Source organism: Molothrus aeneus, chromosome 3 (assembly GCF_037042795.1).
Source record: "Molothrus aeneus isolate 106 chromosome 3, BPBGC_Maene_1.0, whole genome shotgun sequence".
Classification (NCBI taxonomy): domain Eukaryota; kingdom Metazoa; phylum Chordata; class Aves; order Passeriformes; family Icteridae; genus Molothrus; species Molothrus aeneus.
The window spans coordinates 102,562,448-102,587,117 of NC_089648.1; the positions used below are offsets into that span (position 1 = coordinate 102,562,448).

The 24,670-nt window shown below is 37.4% G+C and overlaps 1 protein-coding gene across 2 annotated transcripts in view; it reads left to right on the top strand.

Annotated features, from left to right (window-relative positions):
* The window catches only part of KLHL32 (kelch like family member 32), a 122,378-nt gene that overhangs the window by 71,823 nt on the left and 25,885 nt on the right, over window positions 1-24,670 (top strand). For both annotated transcript variants that reach the window (XM_066547511.1, XM_066547512.1), the window contains exon 6: window positions 10,992-11,207. In XM_066547511.1, the coding sequence (XP_066403608.1) occupies window positions 10,992-11,207 (216 nt within the window). The remainder of the gene's footprint in view (window positions 1-10,991; window positions 11,208-24,670) is intronic.

Genomic DNA, 24,670 nt, shown 5'->3' on the forward strand with positions numbered 1-24,670 from the left:
TTTATGCTAAACAAGAGATTCTGACTGTAAGCTGTTTGAAATTTGGAAGTGACTGATAGAATTATTTTTTATTCTTGGTAAGAACTGCTAGAAACAAATGGACCAGAGTCATCATGATCTTTGAAGGCTCAGGCATTCCTGCTGGTGCTTGGCACCTTCAGCAGTGTGAACATTCACAATTGTGACTTGTTTAGCACTACTGAAGGTCAGATGTAGGAAATCAAACTGGATATTGAGTCAAAGCCCATTTTTCACATTTGGCCTTCACCCTTTCCAGGTTTTCTACTTTTGAAAGTCAGACTTAAAATAATTTCTGACTAAAAGAATGACAGGTAAACCCCTAGTCAATAATGCTTAAAATGTGCTTAGCCTGGAAAAAAAAGGAGGCTTAGGGGATACCTTATGACACCCTACAACTACCTGAAAGGAGGTTGTAGCCTGCTGGGGGTCCATCTCTGCTCACAGGCAACCAGCAACAGGACAAGAGGACACAGTCTTAATTGTGCCAGAGGAAGATTAGGCAGGACATTAGGAAACAATGCTTCATAGGAAGAGAGATTTGCTGTTGGAATGGGCTGCCCAGGGAGGTGGTGGAGTCACTGTCCCTGGAAGTGTTAATAAAAGCCTGGATGTGGCACTTAGTGCCTTGATCTAGTTGACAGGGTGGTGTTAGTTCATAGGTTGGACATGATGACCTCAAAGGCCTTTTCCAACCTAATGCTAATGCTGTGATTTTGTGAAATACAAGCAAACTCCTCTTGATCTTCACGTGTCCAGACTTTTTTTTTGTAATTCAGTGGTTCTTCCAGATTTTTCTCATTCTTTTTCTTTTCAGTCTATTTATGGCCTACCACTATCCCTTTTAATGCTGTATATCTCCTGAAATGAGTTCTGATTAATAGATTGTAATCCTACTAATACACAGCTCCTAGTTGTGGGAAAAAGAGATGTTCTTTTCACTGAATAAATCTGGGGAAAGAGAGTTGTAGAGAGTTGTTTTTTTTTTTTTTTTTGCTGGAGTATAATGCCTATACAATACACATTGCAGACATTTTGCTAATATATTGAATGGTATATGTAAGTTAAAATTCTGTTTAAGTTGGTAAAGACAGGAATTATCTAGCTACTGGATACTAGAGCACTGGAGTGGGTTCCAGGCATTTCAGGTTCTCTTCTTTGTATATTCTACATCATGGGAAATCTTTTTAAATTATTCGTCTGCTTCTCCTTTTCTCCTCTGTAAAATGAGAATTTGCCTTGGTTTAGTGCTATGAGCAACAAAAATAAAATTCTTAGTGATTTTTGAGCTGAGGTCAGATATTGCAGGAGCCCAGAGATACCTGAACAAATAACAGTTTTCCAAATAAAATGGAAATGTTGCCTTTTTATCATTCACATACTTACAGTCAGGTTCTTTTAACTGCTGAGTACTCTCATATCTTCCTGCAGCTGCAACAAGTCCCTTGCTTTTGAAAGGAATGAGAAACCATTATAACCCCAGCAGTCAAATTGCACAAATATTTCCTTCTTTACCTGTACAGACAGTTGTCAAAAGAACTAGTTTTATTGCAGTCATTTTTTGTTAATGCAGACCTGCAAAATGTACATAATCCCATGAAGCCAATGCAAACAGTCCTGTACTTTCTAGTTCCTTGTCCAGGGAAGCTCTGATCCTACATTCATGCACCAGAAACTATTTTCTGAAAATTTAGTCAGTGCTATTTTTCCTTTCATTTATTTTCTCCGTGTTATAAAATCTTTGCTCAAGATCAAATCCTCCAGGAGTCTTTCTTTAAAAAACTAAGTTAAGCACCTGAAATCTTGCAAGGTTGGTTTTCCAACCTGTAGGTTTTAAGTATCCCTAAAGTTTGGACTTCAGAACTGGGACCAATAATTGAAGATTAGATTTAAAATGTAATATTGAAGCAGCAAGAGGGCTTGTTTCTTTTATTGTGCAGAACTAGGTGTGCATTTTATGACATGAGCTTTTTTCTTTTCTTTTTTTCCACAGCACTGTTCTGAGAACTGATGTTACTATTTATGACTGCTTCTTAGTGCCTCCTGATGGCTTGTCAGTGTTGTTCCAAATAGAGCCTGGTATATTTTCTGTATTATGTTACTGGTTCCCAGATAGCCTGACAATACTCATGCTGTCTTTGAAGAGTCTTCTGCAGACTCTGCAGACCAAACTTATCATTCACTGCTTCAATTAAACTGTTAACAGTGTTGGATCAAAATGGATTCCTTGAGGACTTTTGTCTATCAAAATTATACTCATTATTGAGTTATCCTGCACTGGATTCAGCGTTTCAGCACATGGAGTATCAAATACTGCCTTAAAATTCTAAGGAAATTTTGTTGCTTTGAGTTCTTTTGCAAACATTTCTGAGACTTGAATTGATCTGTGTTAAATAACCTGTTATTCCACGTATTTTAGGCAGTGTGTTTAATTCTCTGATGTTATTAGATGACCAGCTCACTATAGTTACCCTTTTCTAAAAATGTCTTGGGATTTTGGACTGAAAAGTTCAAACAAGGTGTTACTGAGCATATCCAAATTATTTTTCTAGAGGCTTAATGAGGGGTGTCAGTAGAAGTTGTTCACAGGAATGGCAGCTCCTATGATCTATTTCCATTCTGAATATTTTTAATATGGAAGAGCAATGGTCTTTTCCTGTCAGGCTCATCCTTAATAATGTATAATATGCTTTTAGGGATGTTTTCAAGAAGTTTCAAGTGATTCATCTTGAAGCTGGAAAACTTCAGCTTGACTTATTAAATGTTGGCAAAATAGCAAGTTATTTTTAAAAAGGCATTGGAGAGGGAAACTGTCAGGTACACTAATACCTCTATTAATACCTCTATCAGGAATGTTGATTTTTCATTTTTTTTCCATCTCTATCTGTCCTCCATGCTGGTAATGGAGATATGAATTAAGAGTAAAAATTGCACTTTAATGTACTGTGAATTAGAAACAATTTTTCTTTTTCTATTTTCTATGTCTAAAAGTTTTCATACTTAATACTGTTTTAAGACTTACTTTGGTTTTCAGTGTATTAAGGAGGATTTACTTACCTACTTTTCACAGAATAGAATCATAAAATCATTAAGGTTGGAAAATACTGACCTTTGACCAAACACCACCATGTCAATTAACCATTGCACTAAGTGCCATGTCCAGTTGTTTCTTGAACACTTCCAGAGAAGATGACTCCATCACTTCCCTGGGCAGTCTGTTCCAGTGCTTTCAATGAAAAAATTCTTCCAGGTGTCCAACCTGAACCTCTCCTGCTGCAGCTTGAGGAAATTTCTTCTCCTGTCACTGGGAGAAGAGACCAACCTCCACCTGGCAACACCCTCCTTTCAGGCAGTTGTAGAAAGTGATAAAGTCACCCCCAAGCCTCCTTTTCTCCAGGCTAAACACCCCCAGCTCTCTCAACCACTCTTCCTATCAGTCACTCTCTACACCCTTCATCAGCTCTGTTTCCCCTCTCTGGACTCTCTCCAGCCCCTCAATGTCTTTCTTGTTTTGAAGGGCTCAGAACTGGACGCACCCCTCACCAGTGCTGAGAACAGAGGGACATTGCCCCAGCCCTGCTGGCCACACAGTTCTTTATCCAGGCCAGGATGCCACTGACCTTCTTGGCCACCTGGGCACTGCTGGCTCGTGTTCAGCTGCAGTTGAGCAGCACTTCCAGGTCCTTTTCCACGGCACAGTTTTGCAGCCCCCAGCCTGTAGTGGTGCATGGGGTTGGTGTGGCCAAAGTGCAGGACTTGGCCTTGTTGAATCTCATACTGTTGGCCTCAGCCCATTGATCCAGATAAAATTTGAAACAAGTCTTAAAAATCATTGAAATAATTTCTCCCCAGTAACTGGTATGGAATGGGACAATTACAAGATCGGTTACTCAAAGACACAATACAATTAAAGAAGTGATTGGAAAATATTTTCTGAGCATCCTCAGTAGAATCTAATCATAATTCCCATTTGTAATATGTTGCATTATTTTTGTCTTGCCTGCCAGAGTGGCTGTTTCTGAGTGGCTGCTTTTGTGTCTCACTTGAGGACCAAGTTCACAGACTTTTCATGTATTAAATCATATGAGCTACTAAGAGCTAGTAATGTCATGGCATCAAGAAAAAGGCATTTTGACTTTCATACAAGTTAATTTATAAAGCTAAGGAAGCATTAATGCTATTTTACAAGGTACTGCTGAAAAATCAGGAGTACTGGGAAGAGTTTGTCCATGTAGAAGAGTAAGTGAAATCAAAACAGTGAGAGGTGTAGAAAAAAAGGTGAGCTAAGATGATCAGGAAGACCTACTGTAGATGAGGAGATTGGACCTTTTCTTATTTAGTCTAGTAAAATGAGGGCTGAGGAGGAATATCATTGTTTTCTGTAAATATATCAAAGGACTAAATACTGAGGGAGGGAGGATCAGGGGAGAAACATTGTGCTGTTAAATCTAAAAGATCATTTTGGCACAGAAACAAAGGTATATAAAGTGTTTGAGTAAATTAAATGAAATTAAGAGATGAAGTCTAAAAATCAGCTGAGCCTTCTTGTAATACTAGTTGGGAACAAGATAGATCTTTCTTAATTTATGCTGAAGATGTTTTAATGAGTTTGTGGTATAGTAGAGGAATAGACTCCCACTTCTGTATTCTCATGGCCTTAAATAGAAGCCTGTAACCAAAAAAAAAAAAATAGTATCATACAGTCCTATTTTTTTTCTTCATCTGGTTTGTAATTATTTATTTTGGCTGCTACTCCTTTAAGCTTTGGGTTTCTAAAGGACAACCCTTTCTGGATTTGTCAATATTAGCAACAAAACCAAAAAAATGAGAACACTTAACATAAAAAATTACTGCTTGTTGATGCATTAGCCAAGTAGTTTTCAGTTTTCCTCTTACACTGTAGCAATTCCAAGCTAGCAAAAACATAAAATGATAAATCATCTGTAGAGACTATATTCTGTGACTTTTGCTGGAGTAAAGGATATATGAATGTGTATGAGAAATGTTATTCCTCACAACATTCTTGAAGAAAAGGCAAGCTCCCATAATTGGCAAAAATGGTTAATGTTGATAAATCTCATCAAATCCTTGCTTTGTGTTTCTACTGTGTGAAATGATAGAAAAATGCCAGGTCAAGGGTTAGAAGATCTCCATGTTCCTTCATCCTTGTACTTTTATTTGCTAAATACAATATATTGCTACAGTTATATTGCCAAGAGGAACTGGTAAGATGTGAAACTTTTCATTTAGGGGGTTCCTATGCCAGGGACACTTAAAATAATTTTTAAAATTCTTATTGCAGCATCTGATAACCAAGGGAAAGCAGTTGTTGAAACCTCTGCAGAATCTTACCTGTAGTTCTTCCACTGGTAGTATGAAAATTTAACTGTGTAGTCTTAATATTCCATTATTTTATTTCTTTCCATGATACACATAATTGTGTATGCAGATTATAAAAGTTATGTATAATCAGTGTCACCTAAAATATTTAATTGGATTTGCAGTTGAAGATATTTGTACTATTTAATAATGTAGATCAAACTGAGCTTCTAGAAAATGTTTTCTTTTTTTAGTTTTACATATGGCATGCTTCACTTCCTTTTTTTTGAATACCACACATTTGTGTCATCACATGAGCAATCTGAGAATGTCATGTCTTTCCTCTGTGCTTGTGAAGCTCACAGGCCTCCTCTGTGCCTTCAGAGAGGATTCTCACTAGCAGCAGCCAGCACGATTAAACCTGAAAACTGAGCAGATATAGAGAAACAAGTAGTGAGAAGGGAAATGAATTCTCATAGGGTATAGGAAAAATAATATGGCTGAAATGTTTCGATATTGTTGGTCTTTTACTTAGCTCTAGACCTACTTTGAAATAGCAGCAAGGATGCAAATTACCTTTTCATGCTCAAAGGAGAAAACAAATGCAAGAATTACAGGAAGTGGTGGGAAAGCGGTGATCTATCAGAAAAATTAATTGTATAAAACGAGTCACTTAAAGCCATCTTTTACTTTGTCTATAAACACATCTGCAGCCTGCACTTATTTCATAATAAGAGTAATCAGTTTAGTACATTGAAAAATTCTGAGCCAGCTGTTCCACTGTGACCAGGCTTCAGAAAAATGCTTTAAATGGCTCAACTGGATGACTTTGGTGTTTAACAGAGGCAAATTTCAAATAAGATCTAAAATATACTTTTTGTGCTTATGCTTATTATGAAATGTTTGTGTCTGTTGCTGTGCTGTTGAGAATGTGCCTGATCTGTTAGCTCTTAAGTAAATGTGTGAGGTTTTGCAAAACCAGAACCTTTGATATACAAAGAAAGAGCTAGACCCAGCAGAGCTGATTTTCTTTTATCTTAAAATTGTGTTGATCCCTTTTTTTGTCATTACAATTTTTCATTTTGTTACTATCCCTGATCTATTTAGGGCCCATCTTTGCTATGATTTTTGTCAAGGGTTTTTTTCTGAATGATGCAGCTGGTTCATAGTATTTAATGTGGCAGAGAACCTGGAGGTGTAGGGTCAAGACCTGTGCTGCTTAAGGATTTTGAATAACTATGTCCCTCTCTCAGAGACCTCACACTTGGGCTTGGGGTTTTTTTTGCTTTAAAGAGGCTGAACCCCTTTTAGAAAAGGGGGGAATAGTGTCACCATGCAACTCTTCCCTGCTACAGCAGCAGGGCTAGTCATTTAATACCTTGATTTATAACAGTATTGTAATCTAGGAAGCAGGTGGAGTTACAACTGGTTACGGTACTTTGGATATTAATGGCTTGGCTTGGCAGTGGAATTCTAAAGCTGTATATACTTTTGCTGTTTTAATTATGCATTCATTAAAAGCTTTTATACCCAACAGAATAAAGTAAATATTGTTTGATCTCCGTAGTGTGCTCCCAGACTGTAGATTTGCACAGCAGGGTCTTGATAATCTGAATAAATTGTATTTCCCCAAGGAGTTTATCTTTCAAATAAGGTCATAAAGAAATGCATTCTTTCCCCTTAGTTCTCCTTGTGCTTTTTCTGCTATTTATAACATAGAGCACAGGAGTAGAGGTATATTGTAGTCTGCTGTGTACTTGGTTATGATTAACTCTAATTTATCAATCTGTTACATCCTTTTCTGTGGCTTGTGCAAGGCAATTATTCTTTAAAGTACGAACGAATAAAGATGGTTTTGGAAGCAACTTAAACACAATGTTTATATCTATTTTTCCTGTTTGACAATTTAGCATATCTCTATACTGAAATACACCTCTGTTTCAAAATATTCACACTGTCACATCATTTATTTTGAATATTTAATATTGTCATCTTTCAGATTATGTTTGTTTGTAGAAGATATTTTCTTTTATGAAGCTTTTAAATGTCAGCTCATTGTTGAATTGGTTTGGCATCTAAAGGTTGATACTACTGAATCAGAAGACCCTTAGTGAGGAATAATAGATTCCCTTGCTTCAGTGGGGGGATGCACACTAAGTAGAATGCATGACATCTAAGGTGGTTTCTTATTTTAGAAGTAGACACTGATAAATAATTTGGACAACTTACTAAATTGGTTTGAGTTCACTGTGAGATTTCAGAACTATTTAAACTTAGTTTAAGTGCTGTACCTGTAATTTTATACATATTTTCTTAGCCTGAATGTGTTTCAGCAGTGTAACGTACATCATATTAGAAGAGATAGGATCACTACCTTCAGCTCTTAGTGACAGTTCAGCTTGTATCCATATTTCATTCTTCAGTTCAAAAAAAAATAGGTGGCATATACATAAAAGTTTATGAAAAAGGGGTTAAAAGTTTCAAAAATTTACATAAGCCTGGTTTGTAATGCCTGTTTTCAAAGAACATGTACTGCAATACAGTACCACAAGAAAGTCACACACTACTTCAAAATTTTGTAGTTGCTCAGTTAATGCAATATAATAAAATCTGTGGAAAGCAGAGACTGCCAGTACTCATGAACACACCTAAATTTCCTGTTTAGTAACCTATTTCACCATTTACCAAAGTTTTTAATTCAATTAAGGTTTTAGCGTGAAAAGTTTATTCAAATCAGATTGAGCTGACAGTGATTGCTTTGATCCTTCCTGGGGGACTTTTTTAAAGCTAGAAGATAAGGTGCATTTTTCTTGCAACTAATTTTATATACTTCATTTTAGACTGTTTTTGAAAATTTTACCACTTGTAAGAGCAAAGTTAGTGATCTAGGGTATATATGGAACAATCTTGATGTGACATTTTTGCCTTCTAGGATCATAACTGAGGCAGTAGTGTGTAGTACTGTATAAACCTGATTTTCATTTGTAAAACCTAATGAAATATGTGCATCTTCTTCTGTGAAATACAAACCTGTAGATCAACTCTAACCTTACAAAATCAGAAATGAACATTACTGATTCCAGGCCAAGGCCAATTTTAACAAAACACACTTTCAGTATTCATTGACAAGTAGACTGTAAGTTCAGCAGGTAACTAACACATTACGTTAGGAAGCATCAAAAATCATCTGAAACTTAGCAATGAAAATAAGTTAACACAAAGCCCCCCCCCCCCCAAAAATAAAACCCAAAACAACCCACATACATAAACAAGCATCTGAAATAAGTCACTACATGTAGTATAAATAACTGGTGAAATTTAATTATACATCCATAAGTATATTTGGCCTCTTCAACTGTAAGACAGCTTTCATAAAAACAACTTTGATTGCTTCTGATTTGAGAGGATAGGGGAGTTTGGAGCTCATGAAAAATATCCATACCTAAAATGAAGGCTTACCAATGTCTTTCAGATTTCACTGAAAATGTGAAGATTTTTCAGGGGTAGATTGCATTTGTGTGTCTCATTACTGATTCTCTCTAATAAGGATCCTGTTATGTTATCTCCAGTATTTTCCTCCTCTGAAGTCTGCTAAAAGCCACCTCTCCTTCTCAACCAACACTTAGTGGGGTTTGATCAGGCACGTATTGTAGTGGGACTGTTGATCTTCAGCTCACAGAGCTCGATTATTTATTTATTTATTTATGTCCCTAGACATAGCCATTGACCACAAAAGAGCTCAATAAATACACTCTGAGCTCTTCTAAATTTCTTTCTGACATTTGGGATTTATTCAATCAGTGAGTTCTTTGAAGAGATAGTTTTCTGAGCCAGAGACAATAAACCGTGGATGCTGCTTGTCAAATACTGTGCTGTTTGCTTGGATTAGACTCCTATGTGTTGTTGTCACCATTGCATGGCCATCACAGGAGTGGGGTTGTGAGGTGCCATCTGTGATCTGAAGATACTAAATCACCAAGCAAGCACACAGACCAGATACTTTTCACGTAGAATTCATTCTTTTATCCTTCTTTCTGCAACTGCAGATTTATTCTTATCTCCTCTGTGTTAATGTGAGGAGGGGCTGACACTAGGATAGCTGTGGCTTTTGGGATGATGGCTGTTAGTGCTTGTTCTGACAATGTAAAGATCTTAGTTCGTCCAAGAAAGCCATGGGAAGCTCTTATGCAGACGTCTAAGTAGATAATTAGTAAGATTTATCTTTAGTGTACAACTCTGCTGGGGAAGGTGAACTGTTTAGACTGGGAGATTATGTAACAAGCAGGAACCTCCACAGGAACTTGATTCCATTTCCTCCAGTACTGACTCCTCTAAGCAGGTTAAAAAATTCTTTCTCCACTCTCCATTACATATGCATAAACAGCTCCACAGTCATCGGGACAGGCACCCAATTCACACGTTCAAGATGTCGTCCATAAAACATTCCAAAAAAACCCCTCTTCGCACTTTCCCATCTTCCCTGTTGCTCTGCTCTATCTGCCAGCCGTGCAGCTCATTTGACATTTACAAGATTTCTTGTCAGTTTCATTTGGTGCTGCCATTCCATCCAGCAGAGCAGTGAAAGTGAAATTGACTTAATTTAGTCTGTTTCTCTTCCTTGCTCCAGTCCCTGTGTTAACTCACCAGCAAAGTGAGACTGACGAGGCTCCTTGTCATTCTCACACATGGGGCTGGTCAAGGGGAAGGCGGCTGATAGGGAGCAATGCGCTAAATTGGAAGATGAGAACCGGGATTGCGGAGGAGAGGGGAAGAGAGGTGTGAGCATGCAACAAGAACAGAGAAAATGGGTAAACATGATTATTATTTCCCAGGTGCCCTGGGTGCTTTTGTCTAATAGAGGTGAATTCTTGGGCTGTTCCCTGAAGGGAGCAGTGTGGTCTAGAACAGCAGTAGTTAGTTGTCTAAGTACTAATTTATGAGGGATGCCAAGCTGAAAACATTAGCTCATAAATATTGGTCATCTGTTAGCCGGATGGTCAAAGCTTTCTGCCTTGAGCTACTATAGCTTTTATCTCCTGACATTTTCAACTGCTAGAAGGAGAGAGAGAAGGAGTAGGAGGCCAACGTCCCCTATATTTTGATGACAGTGGTTGGAGAAAAAAAAAGGGTTCATTTGTTCAATGAAGAAAAATTCATACATAATAAAATGTTGCTTAACATCTTGTATTTTGTGAGGTTTCATAGAACAAAAAGTTGTGCTACACAGGTGCTCTAGTTCAATCAAAACAGTAAATAATGAACAAACAATTGCTTCGTAACAAACCATTGTAGTTAAAAAATGCATTTTTTTAATCCACTTGTTAGCTCCTGAGAGCTCTTGTCATACAGTGTAAATCATGCTGGTTTATTATATTATGTACTAATCCATATTTCTTACAGATGCTTTATGCATAAATAACCTTAGGAGTTGAAATATAAATTAGTACTATCATATATATTTGCATATGCAATGGTAACACATATATGTTTTGAATGAGGCTGTGTTAATTAACTTCAAGTTATATTGCCTTCCTTCTCCACAGCTCCAAAAGAATAACCTTTTTTCATTATCTGAGACCTGTGGATTTTTATATCCTCTGTTTCATGTTTGGGATATTTTTGTGACATGTATTTTGTTTGCTTCATCCATCTAGGAATTAAATAGTTTTAACTACTTGGACCTGTACAAGCTTGCGGATCTTTTCAACCTCACTTTGTTGGAAAATGCAGTCATTGGCTTCTTAGTAAAACATCTCTCTGAGCTATTGAAGAGTCATCCTGAAGAAGTTCTGGCACTCCCGTACTGTCTTCTTCGAGAGGTTTTTAAAAGCGATAGACTCACTTCACTCAGTGAAGAACAAATCTGGCAGGTAAGAGGATTGGTGAACAACCAGAATGTGTGACACTCTATAAACCATAGCAGTAATCTGTTGTTTTGAAACCCTGGAGCAATCTCGAGGGAGAATAAGCACTTGAGCAAAAACTGTGAATAACAACTGAGGGAAATTTCTAAACGAAATTCTAAAAATGTTGTGTTGTGTTAATGCAATTACTTTGTTTGAGAGAGAAATTTGTCATGCTGTTTAACTTCTGCTACTTAAATACAGACAGAGATTTTCCTCCAGATCCAACTTCTTTGATAGGAAGAGATGGCTGATGCATGCAGCTCAATTATAATTGCCACTGATGAGGCTAGTGCCATGAGTTTGGTGGCAAACTTGCTTCTGCAGTCTCTCTCATTCACTTCAGACAAATTTAGCTGCATAACTTAAATAGTCATTGAAATTGTTTGGGCCACCTCAGCTGACTTTGCCTGAAGGAAATGAGAGAATCATCACACAGGCAGCACTGCTCCAAGATGAGTGGAAGTTTTGATGGAAGGTTTGTGGTACGAAGCCCGAGATCACTTTCTTTTAAAAAGCTGGATCTAGAAAAGGACCAAGTTGCTAGCCATAAAGTATTAACAAGATAAAAGCATTTTGTTGTGACCTTTAGTGTGCATGGGCTGGGAGAAAACCTAATGTGAGAAAAACACATAGCCTATTAAGAGAAACACAAAAACTAAACTAAAATTTGTCCTTGGAAATGTTCCTATTGAATATCTGTAAAAATTCACTATGGAGTGGAAGGAAATCTCTGTAACATTGATTACCCAAAGATATCTTTCTGTTTCGTTTTTGCTGTCATGTTTTAGAGAGGAAAGTATTTCAGTGTATTTCAAGGTAGAAAGAAACTTGCTAAAAAGAAACCTGTGCATTCCTTTTAAGAAGTGGGTTATATTGGTCCAACAGAGAAGACTGTGATTCAGAAAACCGATTTATTTTTCAACCCCTATTACCTATTTATTATCTATTTATCTTTTGGATTATTCTAAGGAGATAACTACTGTTAGATACTATCAATTTCTCAAAGTGTAAAGTGTATATTCATCAGTGAGATGCTTTATGTTCTGTGGATGAATAATGTCATGCAGAATAAAATATTTATTCTTTAAAAAATAAAAATGTCAGGTTAACCAGTAGGAAGATGTAACATAACCCTTCAGTTATGTAGCAGGCATATATTTTTTTACAAAATTTTAAGGCTTTACATTATAGAGTATGTTACAAAGGTGATCTTTTCTGCAAATACCAAAATGAAGTTTGACTTTTTCCTGTCCTAGTCCCTGGAGGATGCCTGTACAGCAGAACCTGCAGTACACTACACATGATGATGGGTTGTGTTTGGTTTAGGTTTTTAAGGCACACCACACTACTTTGGAGTCCAGTCTATATTCCCTTTATCAGAAGCAAGTTTTGATGTACAAGTTTATGCATGGAGCATGAATGATTGGCTGATTGGGTTTCATCATCATTTCTCTGCAGAGCCAGTGGAATCCCCTAGCTACATGCTTGGGTATGCTTCTGCTAGAAGAGTTTCTGTGGGAATCCATACAAGTATAACTTAATACTCGCTCAAAACCTGCTATAATGATGTTTGGGAAGTGGGAGTTTTCAAATCCTGTCTAACTTTTCCTGTTTTGCAAGACTCAGACTCAGAAGTAATTTTCTTAATTGTGTGCACTCCAGTCAATGAACACTTCATGAGGCAAATATGACAAAGCCTCTGTTTCTGTTGCAGGGTCATACTGGGGAGAGATAGGTAATATGCTGCTTTCTGAGTGACAACAAACTCCACACTGTCCATTTAAGTGTTATCATAATAGCCTCTCTAAAGGTTACTACTGCTGTTCCAAAGAATTTTTTTAAACTAGGTTTCTGCTGCAGGCAAAATGTGCATGCATCTTTTTAATTCAGTTTGTAAAACCAGGAATAAATATATATTTATAAATATTCCAGGTTCCCAGAATGGATTAAAAGACATATATAAATATTTACCAATTTGGGCATTCAGAAAGCAATAAGAAACTGGTTTCTTGCTTTATCTTAGTAAATAAGTAATTCTCTCATAGTCAACCCAATAGAAGGAAATCAAATCAGACCAGCTATATTGCCTCAAGTGTAGTTAAGTTCATCATTTTTGCTAAGGTTATAGTGGTAATGCAATATACCATGGAAGAATCTAATATTCAGCCCAGGGTGAAGATTGGGTATGCCAGAGGATTAGTGTCAGGGTGCTTTATAGACGTGAAACTTGATGGACAGGCTGGAGACAGATCTACAGAATCTCATTAAATTGCTGAATTGTTCATTACTGAGCACTCTCACTGTAATAAAGTGCTCATTGACTTTGACAAATCCCCATCCCATATCTTAAGGAAGAACAGCAAAGCAAGAGGTGTTGGGGAAGCTGGAGGAAATTTGTACAAAGTGAGGCAGATAATAGAAAAGCTGATGGGGGGATGCTACCATTTGATTTATCTGTCTTACCTGTGACTAGTGTGGCCTCTGCACACACACATGGCTGCATGTCACAGCAATATGAATTCAGCATGTCCCCAAGGCACCTTTGCTGGTAGGGCTGCCATGAAGCCCGAAGCACAAATTAAAACTTCCCTCAGAGAACCTCTGGAAAGGGTGCCACTGTCTGCAGAGTTTTTTATGCCAGTTTGAATTCCCAATGTCCACTGGGTGATCTGATCCTAGTGCACATAAAGATTAAGGTGGTTATTTAATGAATCAAAAGGTGTACATGGAGTGATGCTTGAATTTTATTTAAATGAAGTGATCTCAGCTCTTACCTGTCATACTTTGGAGTTTTCTCGGCTACCAATTCACAATTGCCTAGTTCTAGTGAATATGGTGAAATATAACTGTGAACAAATCATGTCTGAGAAAGTTAAATGGTAATATTAGTGGCAGTGTGCTAGGCTGTGGGTTACTGCCAACTACTACAGAAATTCCTGTTGATTTTTCTGACTCTTTGGCTTGATGTGTCTTATTTTAAGTGGACTACAGTGATGTGTTTCTTAAAACAAATAAAAACCAAAAGCCCCACCAGAAAGCTTGTGTAGGCTGTGAAATTGGGTCAATTTATGAGCCTCTTCAAACAGGTCTTTCTTAGGTAAGATAAGACAGTAATTATGATTATTCATTGACATAAGATATGTTTTCATGTTGATTTTTACATTTTATTAGCACATGAGATTATGAAATATTTTTTTACATAAGAAATTTTTTATTTGTCAGCTGCATTAAAGTGTGTAAAGTTAAGTCAGTGACATGAAAAAAAGGATTAAATTAAAAAAAAAACCGAAGAAAACAAAGGAAAGAATCATGAAGAAGATGGGGAAAAGAAACTTTTTCTTCTGGTTTGTTCTTCTTCATCATGACCTGTGAAGCACCCTTCTTTTTTTCCACAGGAAGCAGTCATGACAAGGACATAAATGTCTAGTTTATCGTGAAATGAAAAGTGAATCTTTTCATATTTAGCCATTACAAGAAAGATTCATTGGCTGTACTTTAGGAAGCAGGTGAATTCTTTGCCTTGGTAATTGAAAAAGTAACCAGCCCTGTAAGATGGAACAAGTTTGCCAGAGAAATATAGTGGTAGAGGGCTTGGTGTTGGAACCTTAGCAAGTAGAAAGCAAGACAAAGATTTAAGTAAAAAACTAATTTTAGCTTTAGATATAATTATGCCTTATATTTGTTATTAGAAACGTCAGTGTCATGAGGCTTAAATATTCATATTTCAAATATCCTACTAATGCTTAGAGAGAGAAATATTTACTGGATTATTCTGTCTTCCTGCAGTAGATTGGTCAAATGGTTCTGTATTAAATACTGCACTCAATCCAAGGTGGACTCCTAAATCATATTTGGATAAAAATCCTAAGTGAGATCAGTATAGATTAGTTTCTTCCATCCTGGCTTCTGTTTAAGTAGTTGTTAAAGGATACATATTATTTTTAAGCAGCTAACAATAAAAGCAGGTCTGTTTTAGTGTTTGTCAATACTTCTTCAGAAGCAAGGTTAGAAGTTTTCCCTTGGCTTTCTTTGGCTTCTTTTTTCTTTTTTTTTTTTTTTTTTTCCCTTTTGCTAAGCAGCTTGGTTACTTGGTAATCAACTGATAAGCATGCAATCTAGGAAAAGCTGGTAGATAAAACTGCTTGAGTGGTTTATTCAGTTAGGATGCATGCAAATGTGTTGTGCCTTTTCCAAGGCATTCCTAAGACATTCTAGCCCTGTTAAATTCCTTGTGTGAACTTCTGAACTTGTGTTCATGAAGTAATATGTTCCATGTGTCAAAGTGTAATGCTAGTTATTCCTTTTATCCCTGTGGATGTGCAAAAACAGTGTTTAGTCTCTGTATTGGAGAAGTATTCTTTGCTTGGATAAATAGAAAAATGAAGGACAAGAAGACTGCAGTGTTATAGGTCAGTATGAGCTTGTAGTGTATCTTTTATAAAAATAATAAGTGTACAAATCCAGTTTTCTTATTACAGTTCTGTTTATCCTCTTCTATGCCCTATTTTCAAGAGCCTTTTCTTACAGTTGAGCTTGAATTTTGGATTTTTTTACACTTGAATTTTGGATTTCCTGATGGCATTTGTGAAGGGCCAAAATTTTTCTTCTGCAGAAATCCCACAGTTCAATGCTGTAGGAAATTTTGTGGTGTACACATTGTGGCAGCCTGCCATGATGGAACAGTTCTGTGCTGATGACAGATCCAAAGACATCCATGCATCTCCAACGGTGCACACATTTACCTGTGCAGAACAGCAGTGTCTAAAGTGGATTGTCATATTCTGGTACAAGCTTGCCATTCCTTCAGATCAGTACTTCATTTTTTCTTCTGTCAATCTTTTGGTATTGCAGAGCAATTTTTCCTATGGAGAGAGCAGAAGTCATTTTTCTCAGGGGTGTATATATATATATTTTAATGAAATGTGGCCTAAGTGCCTTGCTAAATGTGAACTTAAGTTTTACTGCCAAACAAGTAACAACATAAAATATATGTGAAGGAAAGCATCTCAGTAATCAATGTTGTGTTTAAGCAGTATATTAGCCTTTCACTATTCAAGAAATAAGCTTAAGTGCTCTCTTGGGCAATAAGTGAAATAATGTCTATTCTAATGCCTGTTCCTAGTGAGTATTTACCCTAAGCAGAAAACTACCTCTAGAATGTGGCTGTCAGCCTCTCATCAAGAAGGGCATAGAAGAGAGAAAAGGGGCTTGATGCATACCAAGGCTGAGGTGAATAGGTGAGGCTAAATGAGAAAATTAACATATTACCCATGTGTATTTTGCTGTGCTTTTACCTCCTCTTTTGTACCCTTTTTGTGAAAGTCTACATAAAAGTGCCAGAGAGAGCCTGTGAATACCAGTATCCAGTGTACTACATCTTTGATGGTTGTGCTATGTGTGTCATGACACACTGAGCAAGCAAAATCACACAGTTACCCTCAAATAAAATTAGTATGGAAACATAACCTCTGATAGGCTGCAGGTTTCCTTTTCCTTAGTCTAATCCTCATAAACATAGGTATCTCACCTGAATTGACTCTGTGCAATGGTGTATTTCTCACAATCTCTCCAGACTGGGAGGGATTAATTTTTATAAGGAATGTGCAGAATTGGCAGGACATCCATTATAGGTAGGCCAGGCTGGTAGTTGTGGCCCAAGGTGTGCAGGAGGTTGGTGTCCACTGGAACTGCAGAGTGGCCAGGGTTCATGCACAATACAGAGGGTCAAACAGTGGATGTAGGCAGCAGGAACTCACACTGTTCAGCTGGTGTGCTCAAGTCACACACTATTTTCCTGATATAATTTCTGTATCATTTGTAACAGTGATGGCACTTTGGCTTATAGGGAAAATGAATGCTGTCCCTGCTGGCACTGTTCCCTTATTTTATGAAACACCCTTCCCCTTTGTCTACTTTGGTTTAATTCAAATGGGCTCTTAATTTGTCCTTTACAGTAATATCTTGTGAACTTTATATATGCTTTTGTTCTGAACTTTAAAAAGTTTCCTGTTTTTTGAATGCTAGCTAATATATTTACTGTTATTTATCAAGTATAACAATACAGAAAGTGATTTCCGGTATTAAAGCTATGCTAGGAGCAACTGTGTGTTCTTCTAATGTTCTTTTTGATACATGTCAGAAAACTTGATTATTTTGCTGCTGTTGTCGTGAGCATTGGAGAATTACTGGAGAGCATTACTTTGGTCTTGCTGTCCTACAGTAATGTTGCCTCAATTTATTTATCCCAGATTACCTTCAGAAGTGCACAGAGCATCACACCAGTATTTAGGAAGGCTGCTGTGCTCACAGCTCTTGGATTTAGGTCAGTTCTTCAGCTAAGCAGTGGATGTGCGTTTTGATTTAGAAAAAGACACCAAGGTGTCCACACAGCAAGACTTCTTCTGTGTTACTGCATTCTATGTTTGAATTTGTCTGCTGTGGGGGGATTTGTATTGACTGTTGCACTCTTTGTGGCTCAGATCTGTTGGATATTATCTGCAGTATAATTGTATAAACATACACATATATATGGTTACATAAAAAAAAAGTTGCTGAAGCTGTTTTGAAAGCCAGGTATGCTTGAAAATATACATCAATTTTTAAGTTGAAGAAAATAACATAAAGTCTAAAATCCACAGATACCATGGATGATCAAATATGGCAATCTGTTGTTACTATCTTAGTTAATGTCTTCCATTCAGAGATATAAATGTTAGTAATCTTTACTCTTTCAAAATCTTAGTAAAGCTGTTTAACACTGTTTCCAGTGAGTTTAAGCTTGTGGAAAATGATAGGAAATTAGAATCTCTTCTGAGAATTCCCAGTTCTGTATTTCAACAAATTTTCCTTTGGGAGCTGATAGAAGCATTACTTTGTAACCACAAAGCCAAAGAAGATGGTGGAAGAAAATTGAATTCCATGTTTCCTGAACCCATGTACATGGTCATCAATATGTTAAGATAACCCCAGAATGAGATTCCAGCTAAAGGCCCAAAGTGTGCCCAGTTAGATGTGGTGAAGTCTCACTTGTGTGTCTAGACCTGCAGCAGGTGTGTTGGTTCAGCACAGCTGCTGAGATCGCAGTAGCTGGTGCCCTGTGCTACTGCTCCTGCCCCAGGATCAGGACACCGGTGGCTCCAGGAAGGTGAGGAGGCAAGGAGATGGAAAAGCAGTGTCACTCCTGCACAGCCTTTCTTACTCCAGCTGTGGGACACCCTTGGCAACTTCCAGATGTGCAGATGAGCTGCAGAGCTGGGGATTTCCTTGCCTTGTGACAAAGGGTTCCTTTTACTCCTTTGATCACTTTGGACTCCCTCATGCCAGGGAGAAATGGAAGAAATTATGACAAATACACTTGTCAAAAAGATCTTAAGAAGATTTCCTGTGAAGTGGCTTCCAAGCTAAAGGCCTATGTGGGATAGTAATGACAGATTGAAAGATCACAGTCTCTGAAGTGAAGATCTGTGCTGAAGAGCTTTCAAAGTGCTTCTTTAGGGTGGAGCACATTTTAATGTTTGAGTGAAACTATAGGTTGTAATTTTACAAGGTTTGTCTTATAGTAGTTACAGGTGTTATAGTTTGATGCAGGTATTATTTAGTGGGTTTATATAATAAATTCTTGTTTGTTTTAATCTTGTAGTGGGGAAGCTCTGACATTCCCAATTCATTAGATACTTTTGGGATCTCAAATACAACAACAAATGTGGTTCAAAATGTTTAAGTCACTTTTTGAAAGAAATGGCTTTCTTAGAACAATTAGTTGATTTTGAAAAATTAATGCAAGACTCATTTGTTTAAGCAGTCAGTTTAAGCTGAAATCCATCATGTGGGGATTAAATCAAAGTCAATAAAACTGACTGAGAGAGTGGCGGTTGTTCAGCTTGGAGAAGGCCTCAGGAAGACTTTATAGCAACTTTTCAGTATCTAAGAGGGCAGACAAGAAAGATGGAGAGGGACATTTTTGAAGGACATGTGGTGATAGGACAAGGGGAAATGGCCTTTAAACTGAAAAAGGATAGGGTTTGGATCAGGGTAGGGTTTGGATCAGAGATACAGAAGAAATTCTTATTGTGAGGAGGATGAGGCACTGGCAGAGGAGTTGTGGATGCCCCATCCCTGGCAGTGTTCCAGGTGAGGTTGGATGGAGCTTTGAGCATCCTGATCTAGTGTACACTGCCCATGACAGGGGGTTAGAACTAGGTGATCTTTAAGGTCCCTTCCAACCCAAACTTTTCTGTGATTTTGGTTGGAAAATTTGACATCAGAGGTTTTGCAGTAACACAGTGTGTTAAACACATGCATATTTATAAACCAGCTAAGTAGAGCATGTACTTTGAAGTACATTTTTGTGCATGACCAAGGATATTGATGACATACAAGTCCTGTATATCTGTTGTAAAGATTATTATAGAAAATTATACATTTTTTGTGATTTGTTGGATTTGCCTATTAAATCCCTAGAAAATTATAGCCTAACAATAGGGAAGAAAGGAATAGGAATCCTTTTACATTCAAGAACCATTTAGACTAATTTTCACAGAGCTGAATTGCATTTTTATAGAATTTTTTCAATTTTGTGCCTATTTCATTTTCTAACAATTTTTTACTGATGAAAGCTTGTAGATTCTTGTCTCTGGAGTGAGCTGCTACACTTCTAAAATATATTTCAGAGGGGAAAATAGCAAGAGAGGAATAGCAATAAAAATAGTGTGTATCAGATTGTAAAAATTGTCTTTTCCACTTATTAATTATGTGCCAGCAACTTGTTTTAGTGCTAATGTGGCTATGTAAAGTTCCAATACATTTGATGTCAACCTGAGTGTTTTCTTTAAAAATAAAAATGAGCAATTCCAGATTTTGAAATGATGGCTGCTGGAGGTAGATCCTTTTCCACCTCCCATGTTCTCTGTCCTTTCCCTGTTTCAGAAAAGATAAATCCTATCATAAACCCTAATCTCCTTAAACTGAAATCAAATCACAGTTAAGATCCCTAGTTAAACAGCTGTGTTTATGAAGAGATAGATAAACTTCTGTTCTTTACAGCTTCAGAAAACTTACCAGATATAAAGCACCTAGCAATGTTGGTTCTACCATCACAACAAATGATGGAGGATCCAAACTTGAGCATTTTTTGATGCATTTGAAAAGGTACAGCAAGAAGTTTTTACCTCGAGCTTCTTGCCATTTTATCCATTTATTAAAGAGAGGCAGGTTTTATGGATTTATGAAGCTACATTTGAGGAATGTTGATGTCACAATGCAGAGTGATGCAGAGTCCCCAGGCAGTGCATAGGAGAGCTGCTTCATTGCAAAAAACTGGCCTTTTTAAGCACTTTGGCCTTTATCAGCTACATAGTTTTAAATCATAACAAACAGAATTCAACCAACCACCATACACCACGATGTGAACTCACAATGGTTACAGAACTTGTTTTTCTACCTCTAATTCAGCTGAGTCACCTTCCCTTTTCTGCTTAGCCAAAGTAACAGGCCTAAGCCATGGTTTTACCAGGCCTTCCCTTTGTAAGGTTTTACCTAGATGCAACATGTTTATGGTGACAAGATTGATTTCCTTGTCATTTCTAACTCTCTGTGGCTGGACTTGTTTCAAAGGAAAAAGTTGAGTCTGGAAAAAGCAAGATTGAGTCTCTGGATGCCGTATTTTGGATTTGGTTTTATTACTTTGCTTTGCTCTGGTTTTGTTGGCTTTGCATTGTCACTCTCTGCACTCCTTTTTGATGATCTTGTTTAAAACAAAATTTGCCTTGATTACAAGAGTAAGCAGAGCCTTTCCACTGTGATCATTCCCAGCTGATTTATTTTATGTGTGTAGACTCCCAGGTGTGACAGCCATTGCAGTGTACAGAAAACAGAGTGGCTGTGAGTGGTGGGGTAGCTGTGAACTCTGTTGCAATAGGAGCTGCACACAAGCTCATACAGCTTTTAAACACAAGCTTGTACATGTGGAGTGTCACTGAGAAGGATTGCACAGGGCCTTGTTTGCCCCTTCTATCTCAGTGGAAGAACCAGTTGGGTGTGAGAATTTACAAATGTACACATTTGTAAATTAGCCTTGGTAGAGAAGTGCCAGGTGACTGTGGAGGAAACTCCTCTGTGGTTTGAGGACCTGATCACACAAGGGTAGACTTCTCTTGAAGCACACTGTAGGACAGTTTTGCTGCTCCAAGGTTAAGAAAGGATGCAGTGTTCATTGCCTGTATTGCCTTGCGCTTTTCAGCTGCAAAAATATCTCAAGTATTTTTGGCAGATGATACTTTGGGAATTGTTTTGTCCCCACTTTCAGATACCTGCATATCACCAGACTTTGTTCTGTGGCATGAGCACCAAAATTTCCACTGGATTTTTGGTTGTGGAATAAAGAGACTCAGTTGGACAGACTGAGGGGACAGATTTTGATTAAGACACCTGATTTTTCTCTTAGTTCCCATTTTGAGATAGTGGTTGAAATGTAAACTTCTCCTGGGGAAGCCTAGATTTTACCTATAATTTGCTCCTAGATACTTGGAAGGAACGTTCTGTATAATTTTGAAGTTCAGATTCCCCAGAAGGTGTAAAATGGCAAGCTTTCATGAGCTGTGATAATTTACAACAGCTGTTTACCTTCTGTCTGTACCTTACTTCACTTTGAACTCCAGTAGATGAAAACAGTTTTTCTATTATAGCAACTCATTGCTTTAATAGGATTACTTACCATATATAATGTTATATATTAATGTAGTTCAGCTAGCCTTTTGTAAAGCTGATTTGCTATCATAGTTATTTTATTGTAAGTCTAAAAGGATGGAATATCTTTATTGAATTTAATCAGTGTCTTCTAGGTAAACTTCTTACTCTCATGACCAGTAAGTATAAGAAAAGGAGAAAGTGTGCAAAAGAAGTGAATACAATTTTGAATGCATAAATTCTATTATTTACTTTTATAACAAAACTGGCAATTTTTTTTGTGTTTCATAGGAAACACATACATAAAAAGATGAAACTAGCATTGTCTTTCTCTCAAACCTTTTTTGTGAAACAATGTCCCTTTTGAGAAGGCCACTATAATTATGTAGCACTAGGGGTGAAGGAAGCTTGCAGTAAAGCACTGAACTGACAATGCAAGGGACTGTGCTGGGTTGGTGGAGAGTTTGTCTTTGGATAAACAATTCCTCTCTTTCTCACAAGGATGCTGGGCAGAAGCAATTATTAAAAATTTCTGAGACAGAAATACAGGTGTTAAAGTTGTTACACCTGAAGCTGTTTGATTTTGAGTAAGAAATCTGCCAAAGATGTGTATGTTGTGTTATCCTCCTTCACCTATTGAAACACTGTGCAGGACAACATTTCTGTCCAGCAGCAATTGGTGATGGATGCTTTACTGGTTAAATGCTTTAAGGAGATAGATATTATCAGAGGTTATTATTAGCACTTGAGAAAAATGGAGGAGTATTTTTAATACATTGTGATTTCCTTTAATGCTGTGAATGTTTTATAAATGTGTGTTTTTAATACACCTGCATTATCTGTCTCTGCTTTAATTACAGCATGATATCATGAAATGCATAATTTTTGGTGCTAGAGACTTTGACCAATAACTCTGCTTGCTGCAGTGTTTTTCAGGTGAAAGATCAAAATCAAATTTCTGCCTCTTGCAAAGTGGCTCACAGACTGCAGGGCTCATGTTCTGAAAGTTGCAGGTTGTCACCATGACATCACATAAATCCCAAACCAGCAAACCAGCCAAGAGATAGAGCATTTCTTATTTAGGCCAGCAGTTCCCTGTGTAGTACTCTGGACAAATCCACTGCAGCTTCTGCAGAGCCTGATCAGAGGTCAGGAGGACATACTCTAACAAGTGCTTTCACTCTCCAGAGATAATGAACCTTGGTGTACTTTAATCTTCCTTTGGGGCTGTGTATTTCCTGAAGTCAATTCATTTATATTTGGCTTCCCTCTTTATTGCCTAAACCAATCCCTCAGTCCTCCAAGCCCTGTCCATTTGTGAAGCTGAGAGTCTGACTGCATCACAGTGATAATATCTGGGTCTGGAAGGATGTATATTTTTTCTTTCCTGCCAGCTGTGATCTCAGTCTTCAGTTTGGGAGCAGACTTCAGGGGCACCCATGTACACAATGCCAGTGCCACTGCTGAAGCAGAGTTCTAGCAATAGTGTGGAGTTGGGGGCAAATAGCAGATGACAGGATCTTAGATTGTGTGCAGTGGTCCCCTGTGGTGGGGAAATGTGAGTCTGACACACCTCTCTTTATGTAGAGAAATGTTTGCTTTGGAGTCTTCTTTCTGCTGCATCCAACAAAACACGTGTTGGCAGCTTTCCAAACTCTTAGTTCCCTTCTTCACTGGTTTCTGAGGAATGTTTTGGGTTTATTCCCAAGAGTTCAATGTATATATTTCATAACCAGTGTCTGTATACTTGGAAAAGTATAGACTTCAATAATTGTAAATAGCACCCTGTGTGTCAGTAAGGATGTGCAAGCCTTCTCACAGCTTCTTTTGCTGAGGGCACTTCCACTTAGGTGAATGTTGTGCCTACAGTCCCAAACTTTTAAGAAGTAAAACTTCCCTTTTGTAATGTGAGAAGATATACAGGACATTAAATTTCTTAAAAGTGTTCGGATCAAACTTTTCTATCCACTCATCTTTCAGACAAATCATAATCTTTGCTTCTGGGCTGTTTGTTTTGTGTTTTTGGTATGCTGACATGAACATTGGTATGAATTTTATGATACTTGACAAACTAGAAAACATCTGATGATGACCAAGACCACCGAACAAAGATTTATCACTCACTACTTGAAATACTTGCTTCTTTCAGAGGTACAATTCAATTAGATTATTTTTATTTATCTCACCTTCCTTGCAGCAGCCTTGTGAGAAGGGGAAGCTTTATGGGTGGAGCAGGGTGAGTCTGGGAGAGGAAGTGAACCCAGCAGAGGAGGTGCAGGACACTTGAATCTTTCATTCTTTTCAAATTTTCTGTAAGCAGACCCTATATTTTTTCCTCCTTTTTTTTTTTTTCCTCCCTGTTCACTTATGAGACACTGAATCAGTGCTGGTAAGTAAGGTAAGAAACACCTAGTGGGATTGATTAATTTCCCATCCTTTAAAATGTGCGAATGAACAACCCAACCCACCAGAAAACTAAATATTGATGCTGTCAGTGGCATGATAATTGGTCTCTACTTTCATCTGCAAACAAACCCTTGCTTCGATTCTATTATTCATTCAAAGAGGAAAAGGGTTATTAATGCAGTGTTCTTTAATTTATATTTTTCTTTTGTGTGTGTGTGAGAGAGAGAGAGAAAACAGGAGAGCAATAATACAATAAATATATTGGCTAAGAGAAAACATTTGAAAATGATCCCTTCCCATTTTTTTAAAATCTTCTCTTATCATGAAGAATGTGAACT